Below are 16,006 nucleotides of genomic sequence, written 5' to 3' on the forward strand. Positions count from 1 at the left end.
TCCAGTCCTTACCTAGTCCTTGGACGATCCTTAAGTCTCAGCAAGCATCTCTGTGACCTGGTTGGATGGCTCTATTGGTCTTCATGTGGAGGTCCTGTCACTTGCAGGTCCTTCTCTCTTTCCTCCCACTTTCCATAAGACTCCCTATCATGGCAAAATGTACGGCTGTGAATTTCAAGTTCTATTTTGAGGTGCTGCTGGGTAAAGATTCTCAGAGAATATCTCTGACAGGCTCCTTTCTGGAACCTTAGTGGAGTATTATTTCTAGTGACAGAGGATGCCATTCTTCCATAATGTAGGTATTTGGTTGGGTCACACATTGGTTGTTTATTCTTTCAGTCTTGGCTCTAAGTGCTCTATCTTTTCACATACACATCTTGAAGGCAGGGTAAATTTGGGGTTGAATTTTTTGAGGAAGTGTTGGTGTTCACCTCCCTGTCCTAGGAGACTACTCTAGTTAGAGGGTGCACTCTTCAGTCTCTATGGCCTCTGATATTAGCAGTCTCTGTTGGAATTTATCTCATAACCTCCCAGGAGCCTATCCTAAGTTAGGTCTCCAGCTTGTCAAAGATATATCCCACCCTCGGTTTCTCTTTTCCCTAAAGGCCTTCTGTCCTCTCTTCCTCTTTCTCTGCTTGGCTGATCTGTATTCTCCTAACTCTCTTCATCTCCTCCCCACCCTTTCTCTCTCTCTGCCACCACTACTTCTGTCTATTCTGTCTCTTCCCCTGAGTGAGATTTATACATCCACCCTTGGAGCCTCTATGTTGCTTATCTTCTTTGAGTCTGTACCTGATAGTGTGCTTATCCTGTATTATATGGCACTCCACATATAAATGAGTACATATCATGTATGTCTTTCTGGGTCTGGGTTAGTTCATTAAGGATGATCTTTTACAGTTTAATTCATTTGCCTGCAAATTTCATGATTCCTTTGTTTTTAACAGCTGAGTTGTATTCCATTGTGTACATGTGCCGCAATATCTGTATCCATTACTCAGCTGAAGTACAAATAGGTGTTTGACTACCACTAAAATCTACTAAAAACAGAGTTAAGTAGGTGTCCTTGTTGTACGGTGGAGCCTCTTTTTGTTATATATCCAGTAATGAGGTCTTGAGGTAAGGTAATTCCTAATTTTCTGAGAAAGCACCACATTGATTTCCAAAGTGGTTACACAAGTTTACACTCCCACCAGCCATGAAGGTGTGCTCCCATTTGTCCTCATCCTCACCAACATGTGCTGTAACTGAGATTTTTATCTTAGCTATTCAGACTGGTGTGAGATGGTATCTCACAGTTCTTTTGATTTGCATTTCCCTGATGACAAGAGATGTTGAGTATATCCTTAAGTGATTCTCAGCCATTCAAAGATTGAAAACTATCTGTTTAGTTCTGTGCCCCATTTTTAATTGGGTCATTTTGTTTATTGGTGTTTGATTTCTTGAGTTTATTGCATATTTTGGATAATAGCACTTTGTCGGATCTAGGATTGATGAGACTTTTTCTTAAAGTGTAGGTTTCTGTTTAGTTCTATTGACAGTGTCATTTCCTTATAGAAGTTTTATGTTTCATGAGGTTCCATTTTATAATTGTTGATTGTAGAGCTGGAGCAGTTGATATTCTATTCAGAAAGTTATCTCCTGTGCCAATGAATTCAGGCTCTTCCCAATTTTCTCTTCTAATATATTTAGTGTATCTTCTGTTATATTGAGATCTTTGATCTACGTGGGTTTGTGTCTTTTGCAGGGAGATAAATATGATCTGTTTGCATTTTTGTACATACAGAGATACAGTTAGACCAGCACCATTTGTTGAAGATGCTGTGTTTTTCGATTGAGTGGTTTTGGCTTCTTCATCAAAAATTAATTCACCAAAGGTATGTGTGTTTATTTCTGGGTCTTTGATTCAATTCCATTGATCAACCTGTCTATCTCTATGCCAGTACTATGCAGTTTTTATTAATATTGCTCTGTAGTATAGCTTGAAGTCAGGGATGGAGATAAGTCCAGAAGTTCTTTTATTGTATAAGCTTGTTTAAGCTATTCTGGGTTCTTTGTTCTTCCATATGAAGTTTAGAATTGTTCTTTCAAGGTCTGTAAAGATCTGTGTTGGTATTTTGATGGTGATTGCATTCAATCTTTAGATTGCCTTTGGTAAGATAGCCGTTCTTACTAAGTTAATCCTACAGATCCAGGAGCATGGGAGATCTGTCCCTTTTCTGATATCTTCTTCTGATTCTTTCTTCAGACACAAAGTTCTTTACATACAGGTCTTTTACTTTTTTGGTTAGAGTCATACCAAGAGACTTTATAGTATTTGTGGCTATTGTGAATGGTGTAGTTTTCCTGATTTCTTTCTCAGCTCATTTCTAACTTGTGTTCAGGAGGGCTACTATTTTTTTTTTAAATTAATCCTGTATCGAGCTACTTTGCTGAAGGTGTGTATCAGCTGTCAGAGTTCTTCTGTGGAATTTTTTGGGTTGTATACACAAACTACTAACTCTTCTGCAGAAAGCAATATTTTGACTTGGTCTTGCTGATTTTTATGCCCTTGATCTCTCTTAGTTGTCTTACTGCCCTAGCTAGAACTTCAAGTGCAACATTGAAGAGATATTTAGAGAGTGAACACCCTTCTCTTGTCCCTTATTTTATTATAATTGCTTTCAGTTTTTGTCCATTTAGTTTGATGCTTGCAATCAGCTTACTGTATATAGCTTTTATTAAGTTTAAATATAGACACTGTGTCCCTGATCTCTCTAAGACTTTCATCATGATAGGATGTTGGATTTTGCCTGAAGCATTTTGCATCTAATGAGATGAGCATATGATTTTTTTTTCCTTTGAGTTTCTTTATATGGTGGATTAGATTAATGAAGTTTTGTAAGATGAACCATCCCTGCATCACTACAATCATGTATATGATGTATTCTTGGATTCAGTTTATATTTTATTGAGTATATTTGCAATAACGTTCATGCATTAAATTGGTCTGAAACTCTCTATCTTTGTTGGGTCTTTGTGTGGTTTAGGTATCAAGGTGACTGTGGCGCTATAGAATGAATTTGGCAATGTTCCATCTATTTAGGAACAGTTTAAACAGTATCCATATTATCGCTTCTTTGAATGTCTGGTAGAATTCTGCTCTAAAACCATGTAGACCTCAGTATTTTTTCGGGGGTGGGTTGGCAGATTTTTTGATGACTCCTTCTATATTCGTAGTGGTTATAGGACTGTGGTGGATAAGTAGAGCAGTTCAGTTTCCAAGAATTTTTAGGCTTTCTGTTGTTTCTCTTGTTGAAGTCCAGCTTTAATCCATGGTGGTCTGATAAGATTCAGAGGGTTATTTCACTTTCTTTCTATCTGCTGAGGCTTGCTTTGTGACTGAATTTTCTCTAATTTGGAGAAAATTCCATGAATTGCTGAGAAATATTCTGTAGATATCTATTAGGACCATTTGATTCAAATTGTGCATTAATTTCTTTACTTCCCCATTTAGTTTCTGTCTTGATGATCTGTATTTCTGGAGGAAGAGGGTTGAAATATCCTACTATTAATGTGTGGGATTCAATGTAGGATTTAAGCTCTAGTAATATTTCTTTTATGAATGAGGCTGCCCTTGCATTTGAGTCATAGATGTTCATAATTGAGTGGCCATTGTGGAGGATTTTTCCTTTGATGAGCATAAGTGTACTTCCGCATCTCTTTTGATTAGTTTTGGTTGAAAACCTATTTTATGAAATACGAAATTGGCTACTCCATCTTGCTTTTTGGGTCTGTTTGATTGGAAAACCTATGTCAGCCCTATACTCTGAGGTAATGTCTATCTTTATCCATCATTATTTTTAGTGTAATCAGCAACACCTAAAAACATCCTCTGTCTAGTATCACTAATGACTTATCAAGACATGCCCTCAGAAAAATTCTCTAAAAGACAAAACACAGCCAACAACTTTCTTAAGATGCAGAGAGGGAAACAGAGATGAAGAAATTAAAATAAAAATAGACAAGTCCAGACAGCAAGAGCTAGAGTCACAATCTTTCAAATCCCAGTTACCTAGACACCAGTGTGAAACGGAAATCATTATCACCCAAGAAAACACTAGTCCACCAAATCACATCAACACTACTAGAGAAGACCATGAGAAATTCTATAGCCACAGAACAAGACAATGACTTTGAAATATAAATATGTTCAAGGACATTACCCATGATATGAATAAAACCATAATGAAGACCATAAAAAAACAAAGAAACAGTGAAATAAAATGCTGAAGACGATTGAAGACATCATAGTGGAAAAGAATTATTAAAATTAAAAAGTAAGATAAACCTAGAAATAAAAATTTGAAGAGGTCAAACAAAATCTCAAGTGATAAGCCTCACCAACACAGTCGAAAACATGAAAAACCAACTCTCAATATCAGAAGAAATGCTACTGTATTTAGTAAGTCTTTTTTCTCTCAGCAAGTGAGTTCAAGGCTATTCCTTATTTTGTCATCCATTAGATTCCCTGTTTCTTGATTTTACTGAGCTCTTTAATCTATTTTGTTGGTGAATTTTGTGTGGAGTTATAAGTAGGAATCTACTTGAAATGTCTTACATGCTTACATCCAGTTTGACCATCACAATGTGCTGAAGATGCTTTCTTTTTCCATTGTTTATTTCTGGAATTTTATTTAAAAAATCATGCCTCCATAAATATATGGAATTCTGCCTGGATCTTCAATCTCATTACTGACTAAATGGTTTGTTACTCTGCCAATACCATGCTCTTACTTACTACTATAATTTTATAGTTGAATTTGATTTTTGTATGCATGATCCCTCAAGCAGCTATTATTCAGAATTGTTTTATCTATCATGGTTTGTTTGTGCTTCTATGTGAACCTGAAAATTGTCCCTTTGGCATCTGGGAAGAATTGTCTGAAATTTTCAAGGAGGTTGCATTACATATGTTGATTGTCTTTCTTAGGATGTGGACTTTACTATATTAATCTTATTTATCCATGAGCAGTGGAGATATTCCCAACTTTTGCCCATTAGTCATTTGAGAAATGTACATTAAAAAAACCCTGAGATTTCACCATATAACCATCAGAAAGGCTAAGATCAAAAACTCAAGGGATTATGCATGCTGGAGAGGTTGTGGAGAAAGGGGAACCTCCTTCATTGTTGGTAGGAATATAAACTTATACAAGCCCTTTGGAAATAAATCTGGTGCTTTCTCAAAAAAAAAAAATAGAAAGAATGCTACCTCCACATCCAGGTATATGACTCCTAGGTATATACTCAAAATATGCCCCACCATTCAATAAGGACATTTGCTCAACTATGTTCATAGCAGCTTTATTTGTAATAGCCAATATCTGGAAACAACCCAGTTGTCATTCAACCAAGAAATGGATACAGAAAGTGTGGTACATGTGCACAATGGAATACTTCTCAGCAATTAAAAACAAGGAAATTATGAAATTTACAGGCAAGTGGTGGGAACCAAAAAAGACCATCCTGAGTGAGATAACCCAGAAGTAGAAAGACCCACAGGGTATATACTCACTTAAAGTATATATTATCCATATAATATAGGATAAACACACTAAAATCCATAGTCCTAAAGAAGCTAAATAACAAGTTGGATCCAAGGGGAGATGCTTAATCCTCATACAGAAGGGTAAACAGGATAGACATACAAAGTAGTAGGAGACAATGAACAAGAGCCATCCACATGGGGAATCTGAAAGTCTCTACCCACTAGGGTATGGATGGAGATACTGAGACTTATAGCCAAACTTTGGGCAGAGTGCTAGAATCCTTATGGAAGAAGAGGGAGATAGACTGGAAGGGACAGGAATTCAACTAGGAGGCCAACAGAGCCAAAAACACCTCGGCATGGGGGCATCTGCAGAGACCCATACTCCAACAAAGGATCATGCAAGGAGAGGACCTAGACCCCTTGTTCAAAGGAAGCCCATAGGCTGCTCAGTTTCCAAGTGGATTCCCAAGTAAGGAGATCAGAGGCTGTCTCTGACATGAACTCAGTGGTCAGCTCTTTGTTCACCTAACCCTGGGGGATGTGCCAGGCCACAGAGGAAGATGATACAGCAAGCCTTGATGAGACCTGATAAGCTAGGATAAGCTAGAAGGCAAGGAGGTCCTACCCTATCAGGGGACTAGGAAAAGGGCATAGGGAGAGAAGTGAGAGGGTGAATAGAACTGGGAGTACATGAGGGAGGGAGCTGCAGAAGGGATACAAAGTGAATAAATTGTAATAAATAAATTAATTAAATTAAAATTAAAATGAATGAAAGTGAAATTAAAAAACCTCATGGCAGTGTTTTCATGAATGGATTTTCCATAATTTAGATATATAAATTTGATTTGCATTATATTATATTATAATAACAATAATATATAATAATACCATAAAATTATATCAATATTATTTATGATAAACAGTATTACAGCAAGTTCGAAAAAGTACAGAGATGAAGTATCATTTTGCTGTTGTTAGGAGACATTTGCCTGAGTCCAGACATCTCAGCACTTCTGCTGCCAGGTTCAAAACTGAGTTCATATACACAGGCCCAGAAACCTTCTCCTATCCTGCTTCTTTAGGTGTTTCATGTTTGTCTGTTAATCAGGAAGGAATGTAATGAGCAAAGTTGCTGATCATCTAAACTAAGGCACAAAAGTCATAAATGTGTTTCTTGTCATGACTGAAATCGACTATGAGCAGATATCCCCCTCTTTTGTTCCTGTAACATTCTGATTTGGGGGCCAGAATTCCAGGAGGAGATGTGAATGCAAAACCTGTGTTGAGAACCCTGAACCCAGGTGTCCTGGATAAGCCTGAGTCACCAGTGCTTACTTTCTTGGCAAAAATCCCTGTCTAAGTATGATTAGAAAATGCTAAAACCTGCCTGTTTTCCATTGACTTGTGGTTCCATCCTATAAAAATGGTATACAATTTCACTTTAGGTCATAGTTCAGCTCTTGAATCTGTTATGAGGGCCTGAATAATCACCAGCAGCCTGAACACAGAAACATTTTGTCATCTGCTTAAATATTTATACTATGACAAATGTTCAGAGAATCAGTCAGTGCCCACATCTGTGCTATTGTCCCCGACTAATCAGTTTCTCCCTCCTTATTCAAATAAACATCTTGCTTTGATGGACTTTTGCAACTTCTTGGATTATTTTGGTATTTCTGACCCCACATTGTGTTTTACTGAAAAATATAATTGTGGAATGGCTGGTACAATAGTGTACTAGCAGCAAAACACAAATTGTGAGATTAAGGCTTGAGGATCTTAATAATATGAAAGAGTGAGGTAGAAAATGATCATCTGTACTTGGCTGTAATAAACTTACTTTTTTTTACATATTTATTATTGTAGCTGCAAATGAGTCAAGATAGGTAAAAGGCCAATGGGCTTCTGAATGTCAGAAACTGGAAACTGATATTACAAGTTCCTCTTCTTAAAAAAATGCACTGAATATTTTAAAACTGAATATTTTAAGTGTGCTTTGTGGAAAACAGCTATGGCAGTTTTCAAATCACCTGTTCTTTTTGATGATTTTTTTTTCATTATTATTATTATATATTACAGTTTATTCATTTTGCATCCCAACGTAGTCCCCTCCCCCATCTACTCCCTGTCCCACCCTCCATTCATCTTTTCCACCACTGTGTTCCTCCCCTAGTCCACTAATAGGGAAGGCTCTCTTCCACTACTATCTGACTTTACCCTATAAGATTTCATCAGGACACTCTGGACCCTCTTACTCTGTGGCCTAGTAAAGCCACCTTGACTGGGGGAAGTGAGCAGGCAACCAAGTTCATGTCAGTGTCTGCCCCCACTCACCTTACTAGAGGAAATCAAATGTTCTAACTACTTTCACAATAGCAATCCCAAACAAACAAGATGTTTTTGATGACCTATAATTCTGGCTCAGACTATGGTGCTCACTAAAGTCACTATGGACTATGATGAAATCATCCGGGTTGGTGAAGAAAGAAAGAACCAAACATGTTTTTCACCCACATGGAGGAAGCAGGTGCAGAGCCCCAGGACTATAGGATTCCCAGAGCACATGGATGAGAGGGAAGTAAAACAATGAAAAGACAGAAAATTCAGAGCAAGTCTGGCTATAGTGACAGAAATATTTCAGCACTGTGACCCCCAGTTGTCTGGACTTTTCTGCAGTGTGTGTGCTGGCCTGTCATTAGAACTATTGGGTATCCATAGACTGAGAGCCTGAAGAAAGAGTAGGAAGCAACTGTAGCATACAAAGTCTTCTCTGACACTGTTGAGGTCCGAACCTGTTCCATGACCACAGCCAATAATCTCCTTGGATCAGCCTCAATACAGGAGACTATCCCTGTGTAGTGAAGATCCTGACATGTCCTTTCCTTTGCTTGGTCTCATGCTCTTCTTGCAATCTGCATATACAACAATGGAGATGTCTCAGCTCAGTTGTCATTATTACCGGGAGCCCAGCACCTACATGGAGGCAGATATAATCCTCAGTACATTTATCCCCATTCACATCCCACTTGATCTACTCCGAAATGTCCAGAACATTTTTGAGAGTGAACCAAGTCTACGATGGAACACCTTTCTGTGAGTACTTGTTTGAAAATGCTATGGGTGTTCTGGCTACAAGATAGTACATGACCTGCTAAACACATGTAATTCCATTGAGAATAATGAACTAGATGTGGAGCAATGTGAAAGACAGTTTCACATTTTCCTGCTTCCTTATGCATCTATAAATATTTCCACTCTGCTTTGCTATGTTTCCAGTCAGGAAGAAATTAGAGAAAGAAACCACCAACTTTTGTGTCTGCTCCATAGTGTTATTCCATGGTCAGACTTACATATTTTTAACACATTGACTCTAAATATGTCAAGATACATTTCCACTCTGCTCTCCTCTATTTGGCCATCAAAATGTCTTATGTCTGAATATCTGTTTCTTTCCAGCGACTTACAGAGTTTCTGTTTAAATGAACTTGAATATCACCATGTCCTCAGTACAAATCTTCAAATCTCCTCTTCCACATGTTCTGGTTTTAGTATCTTTAATTTATCTCAGAGTTCAGACACTGTGGTTATATTTACGCCTTATTTATTTACCATTGACATTGTAATGAAGTGTTCTGACAGTCAGGTCATTCATGCCTGCTGGAAACCCAGTGCTTTGTGTTTTGATAGGAGGTTTTATGATTTTCATTTCCAACATTTATATCTGTTCTTCTCTCCCCACAGAATCTCAGTTTTGATTTGGATTTGTCTTTTACCATACCAAGACTTTCCTGTGGATTGCTATTTATTCTATTTCTAGTCCAAATTCTCCTGCACGCTGTTGATTCTTCTCTCAATATCCAGTTTAATTCATGGCTTGCTTCTGTCTTCTTTTGTGTTATTCATCTTTTTACTCTCTGAAGTATTCATCTGTCAATTTAACTCTCTGAGAAACTGTGAGTTCAGTTGTTGGTTATTTATGATACTGTGGAGGAATCAGTCAGCTTTTTCATAATACCTGTTTTTCAGTTAATGTTATGTTTGGGACATGTGTTCATTTGAAAATCAATTTTGGGATTAGGATGATCCTTTGCTGTGAAGTGTCTTCTTGAGTCCTCAGTACATATTTCCTCTCTGAGCAGGAAACAAACATATAAGCCTGTTTTCCTAGTAGTTGTAGTGTTATGGAATACTCGAATAAAATAAATCCCAGGATGCCTGATTTATTTTGGAAGTAAAGCACTCTTAGGAATGTTTTCACAAGATACAGATACTATAGATCAGTAGCCCACTGCAGCCAGAGACTGAAAGAATCCCAACACCAAAGGAAGGAAAGAGTCCATCCTCAGAGATAGGTAGTAGGTAGAAAAGACTGAACTGTTAATTGACAGGAGTCTTAATGTAAATTCTGTTTCACCTGTGATAGGTGGATCAAATCTCAATTCCTTGAAGTTTAAATCATAAAGTTTTTAGAGTTTACCAAAAGATATAAAAGTTTTAAATATATTAACATGACCACAATCTGTAATCTCCACTGCAATCCTCACTGTAGAAAAAGCAGGTAGCAAGTGTTTGTAAACAGCTGAGTTAAACTCATGCTTTATAGCTAAACCTTGGGCACCAAGAAGGATGGTTGGTTCTGCTGTTAGAAAAGGAACATCATTTCCTCTTTCTGAATATGTAATGACAGATAAGATTTCAGCACAATGAGAAGCATTGAAGTATCTCCCCACCAGAAATGAAAGAATAAAAAGTTAGATTCTGGAACTATGTGAGAGAAGCCAATGCTTTCACATTGGTTTTCATAGCATATCAGAACTCCACTGACTAATATTTTAAATCTCTGAAATTTTAAAATCTTTAACTCTCATTTTCAAATACTTTTAAACCACTTTCTTAGACATTTACAACTTGCAATTACATACCTTAAATCACTTTCTTTCAAAATTTACATCAACTTTAAAGTGTTTCCCCGATCCAAGCATTTACCAGGAGACAGATTTGTTTGATTACTGTAATAAGTGATATACAATCAAGCTCTTTTCAATGAAAGAACTGTAAAAAGTAAACCATTAGGTATTAGTAGCTTCATTTTGAATTTCATTCAAATTGTGAGATTAGGTTTTTCACTGTTAAGCCAGCAAGGTAATGCTTTCTTCAGCAGGGAAACTAATATCTGTAGAAAAGAACAACACTTGAGTTTCATGTATGATATGGACTAACTATGCAGCTGCAGCCTTGTTCAGAGGACTGCCTAAGAATTCATTACCTATGCTTAACTTCTACAGTTACAATTTGCTGTGAACATGACAAGAGATCCAAAAGGGGTAAATGTGAGCAGGAAGTATAATCCAAATGGCCTCTATATCAGTCAAAATGACAGACTTAAGGGATACCTGGGCACCCAGTTTGGGATCCTCCATGGCAATCTCAAAGTCTTTGTAAAGAGAAAAGTTTGACAGTCTTTGGATGTCACCCAACACAACATTAAGACTTCAGCTGCCACACAGAATATCATCAGCTTTCAAACACCAAACTAGTGAGGTCTGAAAGATTTTTTTCTGTGGAGGGAAAATTGGGGAAAGTAAGCTAATTTGGCCAGGGATAGTAGGGCATTTAACTCAACAATGTCCATAAGTTTGGCAGGGATGGATTGGTGAAACATATGGCAATTCATGGTTTAGCTGTCATTATTACTACAGTTGAAATATGATCAAAGAAAAGGTCATTTCTGCCTATCTTATTTGTGGATAGGCATAGCTACTGACTCCAGAAGTCTTTCAGAGGAAGCCTTTTTCATTAAATTTCTTAAATCCATATTAAACAGAACTCTCTAAGGGGTTTGAAAGAGAGCATCTAATTCATTTCCATATTTAACTTGAATATTATTATTAATTAATTCAATTTAAATCTTGGTCATACACCCTCCTTTCCTCATATCCTCCTTTCCTCCCAATCACACCCTCTCTCTCACATCCCCCTCCCTCATTCTCCCCCATACCTACACACCCTAGCTCCTGTAGTCTCATGAGGACTGTGTTCATCTATCTCCCTTGTAGTCTGTTAAAGCAGTACCATCAGGGGAAAGTGATCAACAAACAGAAAACATAGCCCATGTCAGAGATACCTCCCACTTCCCTAACTAGTAGGCACACATGGAGACTAATCAGCACATCAGCTACTTAAATGTAGGTCCAGACCATGCATTGTCCTTGGTGGGTGCTTCAGGCTCCATAGGCCCCTCTGGGCCGATATTGATTGGCCCTAATTATCATCATGTGGAATTCCTGTCACACTTACATGAATGAATAAGTATGAAGATATAACCAACTGAATTCATTGCTTATTCTTTAGTATTGCTTTTATGTGACTTGAAAAACATCAGCCCTCAGCTTAAATGGAAAGAGAAAGAATTTAATCTAGAATAAATTTGAGAGTCTCTGAATACAATTTATGTTATCCCAAATTCCATGTTACACTGTGAAAGAATCTTCGTGTCTTTTTCATAGTAACAGTATAAAGAAAGCTATTAAATTCAATGCATCACTGAAAACATCAGAGAGGAGGTTACATCAAGATGGGAAAAGTTATCATACAGGTCCAAGATGCTATGTGATGTCATTTTTGTCTTTTAGATTGGAAGAAGCCAGTGGTGTGTTGGGTTATGACATTCCAAAATAATTTTATTCATTAGATATAGGATATGTATATAGAGAGAGCTAGACAGAGATAGAAAGAAAGAGAGAAAACAAGCAAGCAAGGAAGGAAGATATATAGATAGAAGATAGATATAGACACCATCTCAACTGCAAATTTGTACAAGAAATAGCTGGCTACTCAGGGTGCTGCAGATAGCCTGAACGACAGTAATGAGCCCTTAGAGCTACTATATTCCTATTGCTCCATATCAATGAAGTTTTTATAGCCAGTCTTTTCAGACACAGCTCTTCCCAGGAGTTCTCATTGATACATGTATACATTCATACAGTTCAATATTTAATATGGAATAATTTCTGGGGAAGACTAATTCCCTTTATCTCATTTGTTGCTAATTGCCTGGTTTTGACCAATAGATATTCTCTTAACATATCATCTAGCCATAGACCTCAGATTAATGCAGTACAACCAAATAGCATTTCTTTCTGTGATGACAGATTTTGAGGCATAATTGTTCCTTCAGTAGAACCCAGTGGACTTCAGGCTCATGATTTCTGTTAAGCTATCTCTATTAGGGTCACCCAGACTCTTATGTACCACAGGTTTTGAAAGAAGCTTCTGAGGACCCATCCCCAAACACTGAAGGCCATGAGTGACACACTTCAGCCAACCTACCTGCACCAAAGATCCATAATCTCTCCTAGTGAACATTACTTTTTTAAAGTCTTAATGTCCCCTTTTCCTCTCTTTTGTATGCTAGTTTAACTTACTTTTTTTTTCTCCACCTTACCCAGGAAACTCTATTCAATGTTTTCATCTGAAAACTTATAGAAACACTTTTCCTTTAGTTACTACCTTTTACATTTTTAATATATATATTAATCTTTACATTAGGTTTACAAGTGTTTTGCCTACATATTTGAATGTGTACCACTTGTGTTCATGGTTCCTTAAGAGGCCAATGGAGGGCAAGGATCCCCTAGAACATATTATTGGAACCTAAAACTGGCTACTGTGACATGAATCAGGGTCCTCCACAAGAGCAGCAAGAGTCATAACATCTCAGTCATTCCCATGCCCAAAGAAAACTATTTTACACAGGTTTATTTATTTTTATTTCATGTATTTGAGTGTTTACTTTCTTTTTTTAACAGTTTTTTTTAATTTTATTTTTTTCTTATCAGTTACATTTTATTAACTCTGTATCCCAGCCATGTCCCGATCCCTCATTCCCTCCCAGTCCCTCCCTGCCTCCCTCATCTCCACCGTGCCCCTTTCCAAGTCCACTGATGGGGGGGACCTCCTCCCCATTCATCTGATCCTGTTTTATCAGGTATCTTCAGGACTGGCTGCAAAGTCCTCCTTTGTGGCCTAACAGGACTGCTCCTCCCTTCGGGGGTGGGGAGGCCAAAGAGCCAGTCATTGAGTTCCTTTTAGAAATAGTCCTTGTTCCCCTCACTTTGGGAAACCAATTGGTTACTGAGCTACCACAGGCTACATCTGAGTGGAGGTTCTAGGTTATATCCATACATGGTCCTTGGTTGAATGTCAGTCTCAGAAAAGACCCTGTGCCCAGATATATTTGGTCCTTGTGGATCTCCTATCCTTTCCCCATCAGACTAACTCCCCTTTATTTCTTATGATTCCGTGTACTCTGCCAAAGGTTTGGTCATGAGTCTTTGCTTTGAAAACACTGCTGGTTAGAGTCTTTCAGATGCGCTCAGTAGACTCCTGTCATATGTTCAATGCACATCCCATCTGTCTTTCTAAACGAGGATTGATCATCTTATGCCATGTCTGCTCTCTTGATTATCTTTTTTAGGTGTATAGATTTCATTATGTTTATCATATCTTATAGGTCTATATAAGTGAGTATATCCCATGTTTGTCTTTCTCCTTCTGGGATATTTCACTCAGAATGATCTTTTCTAGATCCCACCATTTGCCTGCAAATTTCATGATTTCCTCCTTTTTGATTGCTGAGTAGTATTCCATTGTGTAAAAATACCACAATTTCTGTACCCATTCCTCTATTGATGGACATCTGGGTTGTTTCCAGGTTCTGGCTATTACAAATAAAGCTGCTATAAACATGGTTAAGCAAGTATCCCATTTGTGTACTTGAGTGAACTTTGGGTATATACCTAGGAGTGGTATAGCTGGGTCTTGAGGAAGCACTATTCCTAATTGTCTTAGAAAGCGCCAGATAGCTTTCCAGAGTGGTTGTACCAGTTTACATTCCCACCAGCAGTAGAGGAGGGTTCCCCTTTCTCCACAACCTCTCCAGCATGTGTTGTTGCTTGAGTTTTTCATCTTGGCCATTCTGATGGGTGTAAGGTGATATCTCAGGGTCGTTTTGATTTGCATTTCCCTGATGGCTAATGAGGATGAGCATTTCTTTAAGTGTTTCTCTGCCATTCGATATTCCTCTGTCGAGAATTCTCTGTTTAGCTCTGTTCCCCATTTTTTAATTGGATTACTTGGTTTGCTGTTTTTCAGCTTCTTTAGTTCTTTGTATATACTGGATATTAGTCCTCTCTCAGATAAAGGGTTTCTGAAGATTCTTTTCCAATCTGTAGGCAGTTGTTTTGTTTTGATGACGGTGTCCTTTGCTTTACAGAAGCTTTTCAGTTTCATGAGGTCCCATTTATTGATTGTTGCTCTTAGAGCCTGTGCTATTGGTGTTCTGTTCAGGAAGTTGTCTCCTGTGCCAATGAGTTCTAGGCTGTTCCCCACTTTTTTTTTCCAATTTATTTAGAGTATCTGGTTTTATGTTGAGGTCCTTGATCCACTTTGACTTTAGTTTTGTGCAGGGTGATAAATATGGATCTATTTTCATTTTTCTGCATGTAGACATCCAGTTGGTCTAGCACCATTTGTTGAAGATGCTGTCTTTTTTCCATTGAATGGAATTGGCTTCTTTGTCAAATATCGAGTATTCATAGGTGTGTGGATTTATCTCTGGGTCTTCTATGCGGTTCCATTGATCCTCCTTTCTGTTTCTATGCCAATACCATGCAGTTTTTATTATTGTTGCCCTGTAGTACAGCTTGAGATCAGGGATGGAGATACCTCCAGATGATCTGTTGTTGTACAGGAACGTTTTGGAGATTCTGGGTTTTTTTTGTTTCTCCATATGAAGTTGAGAATCTTCTTTTCAAGGTCTGTAAAGAATTGAGTTGGTATTTTGATGGGAATTGCATTAAATCTGTAGATTGCTTTTGGCAGGATGGCCATTTTCACAATGTTAATCCTACCAATCCATGAGCACGGGAGATCTTTCCATCTTCTGATATCTTCTTCGATTTCTTTCTTCAGAGACTTGAAGTTTTTCTCAAACAGGTCTTTCACTTGCTTGGTTAGAGTCACACCAAGGTACTTTATGTTATTAGTAGCTATTGTGAAGGGTGTTGTTTCCCTAATTTCTTTCTCAGCCTTTTTGTCTTTGGTATATAGGAGGGCTTCTGATTTTTTTGAGTTTATTTTGTATCCTGCCTCTTTGCTGAAGGTGTTTATCAGCTGAAGGAGTTCTCTGGTTGAATTTTTGGGGTCGCTCATGTATACTATCATATCATCTGCAAATAGTGACACTTTGACCTCTTCCTTTCCAATTTGTATCTCCTTGATCTCCATTAGTTGTCTTATTGCTCTGGCTAGGACTTCAAGTACTATGTTGAAGAAATATGGAGACAATGGGCATCCTTGTCTTGTCCCTGATTTCAGTGGCATTGATTTAAGTTTCTCTCCATTGAGTTTGATGTTAGGTATAGGCTTGCTGTATATTGCCTTTACTATCTTTAGGTATGTGCCTTGTATCCC

General features: G+C 37.8%; 1 protein-coding gene across 1 annotated transcript in view; it reads left to right on the plus strand.

Annotated features, from left to right (window-relative positions):
- The first annotated feature begins 8,405 nt into the window (after positions 1-8,405).
- The window catches only part of LOC110543309 (vomeronasal type-2 receptor 26-like), a 31,069-nt gene continuing 23,468 nt past the window's right edge, over positions 8,406-16,006 (plus strand). Inside the window, exon 1 of the mRNA XM_060376237.1 lies at positions 8,406-8,626. Coding sequence (XP_060232220.1) covers positions 8,406-8,626 — 221 coding nt within the window. The remainder of the gene's footprint in view (positions 8,627-16,006) is intronic.

This window comes from Meriones unguiculatus (assembly GCF_030254825.1).
Source record: "Meriones unguiculatus strain TT.TT164.6M chromosome 13 unlocalized genomic scaffold, Bangor_MerUng_6.1 Chr13_unordered_Scaffold_34, whole genome shotgun sequence".
NCBI classification, from domain to species: domain Eukaryota; kingdom Metazoa; phylum Chordata; class Mammalia; order Rodentia; family Muridae; genus Meriones; species Meriones unguiculatus.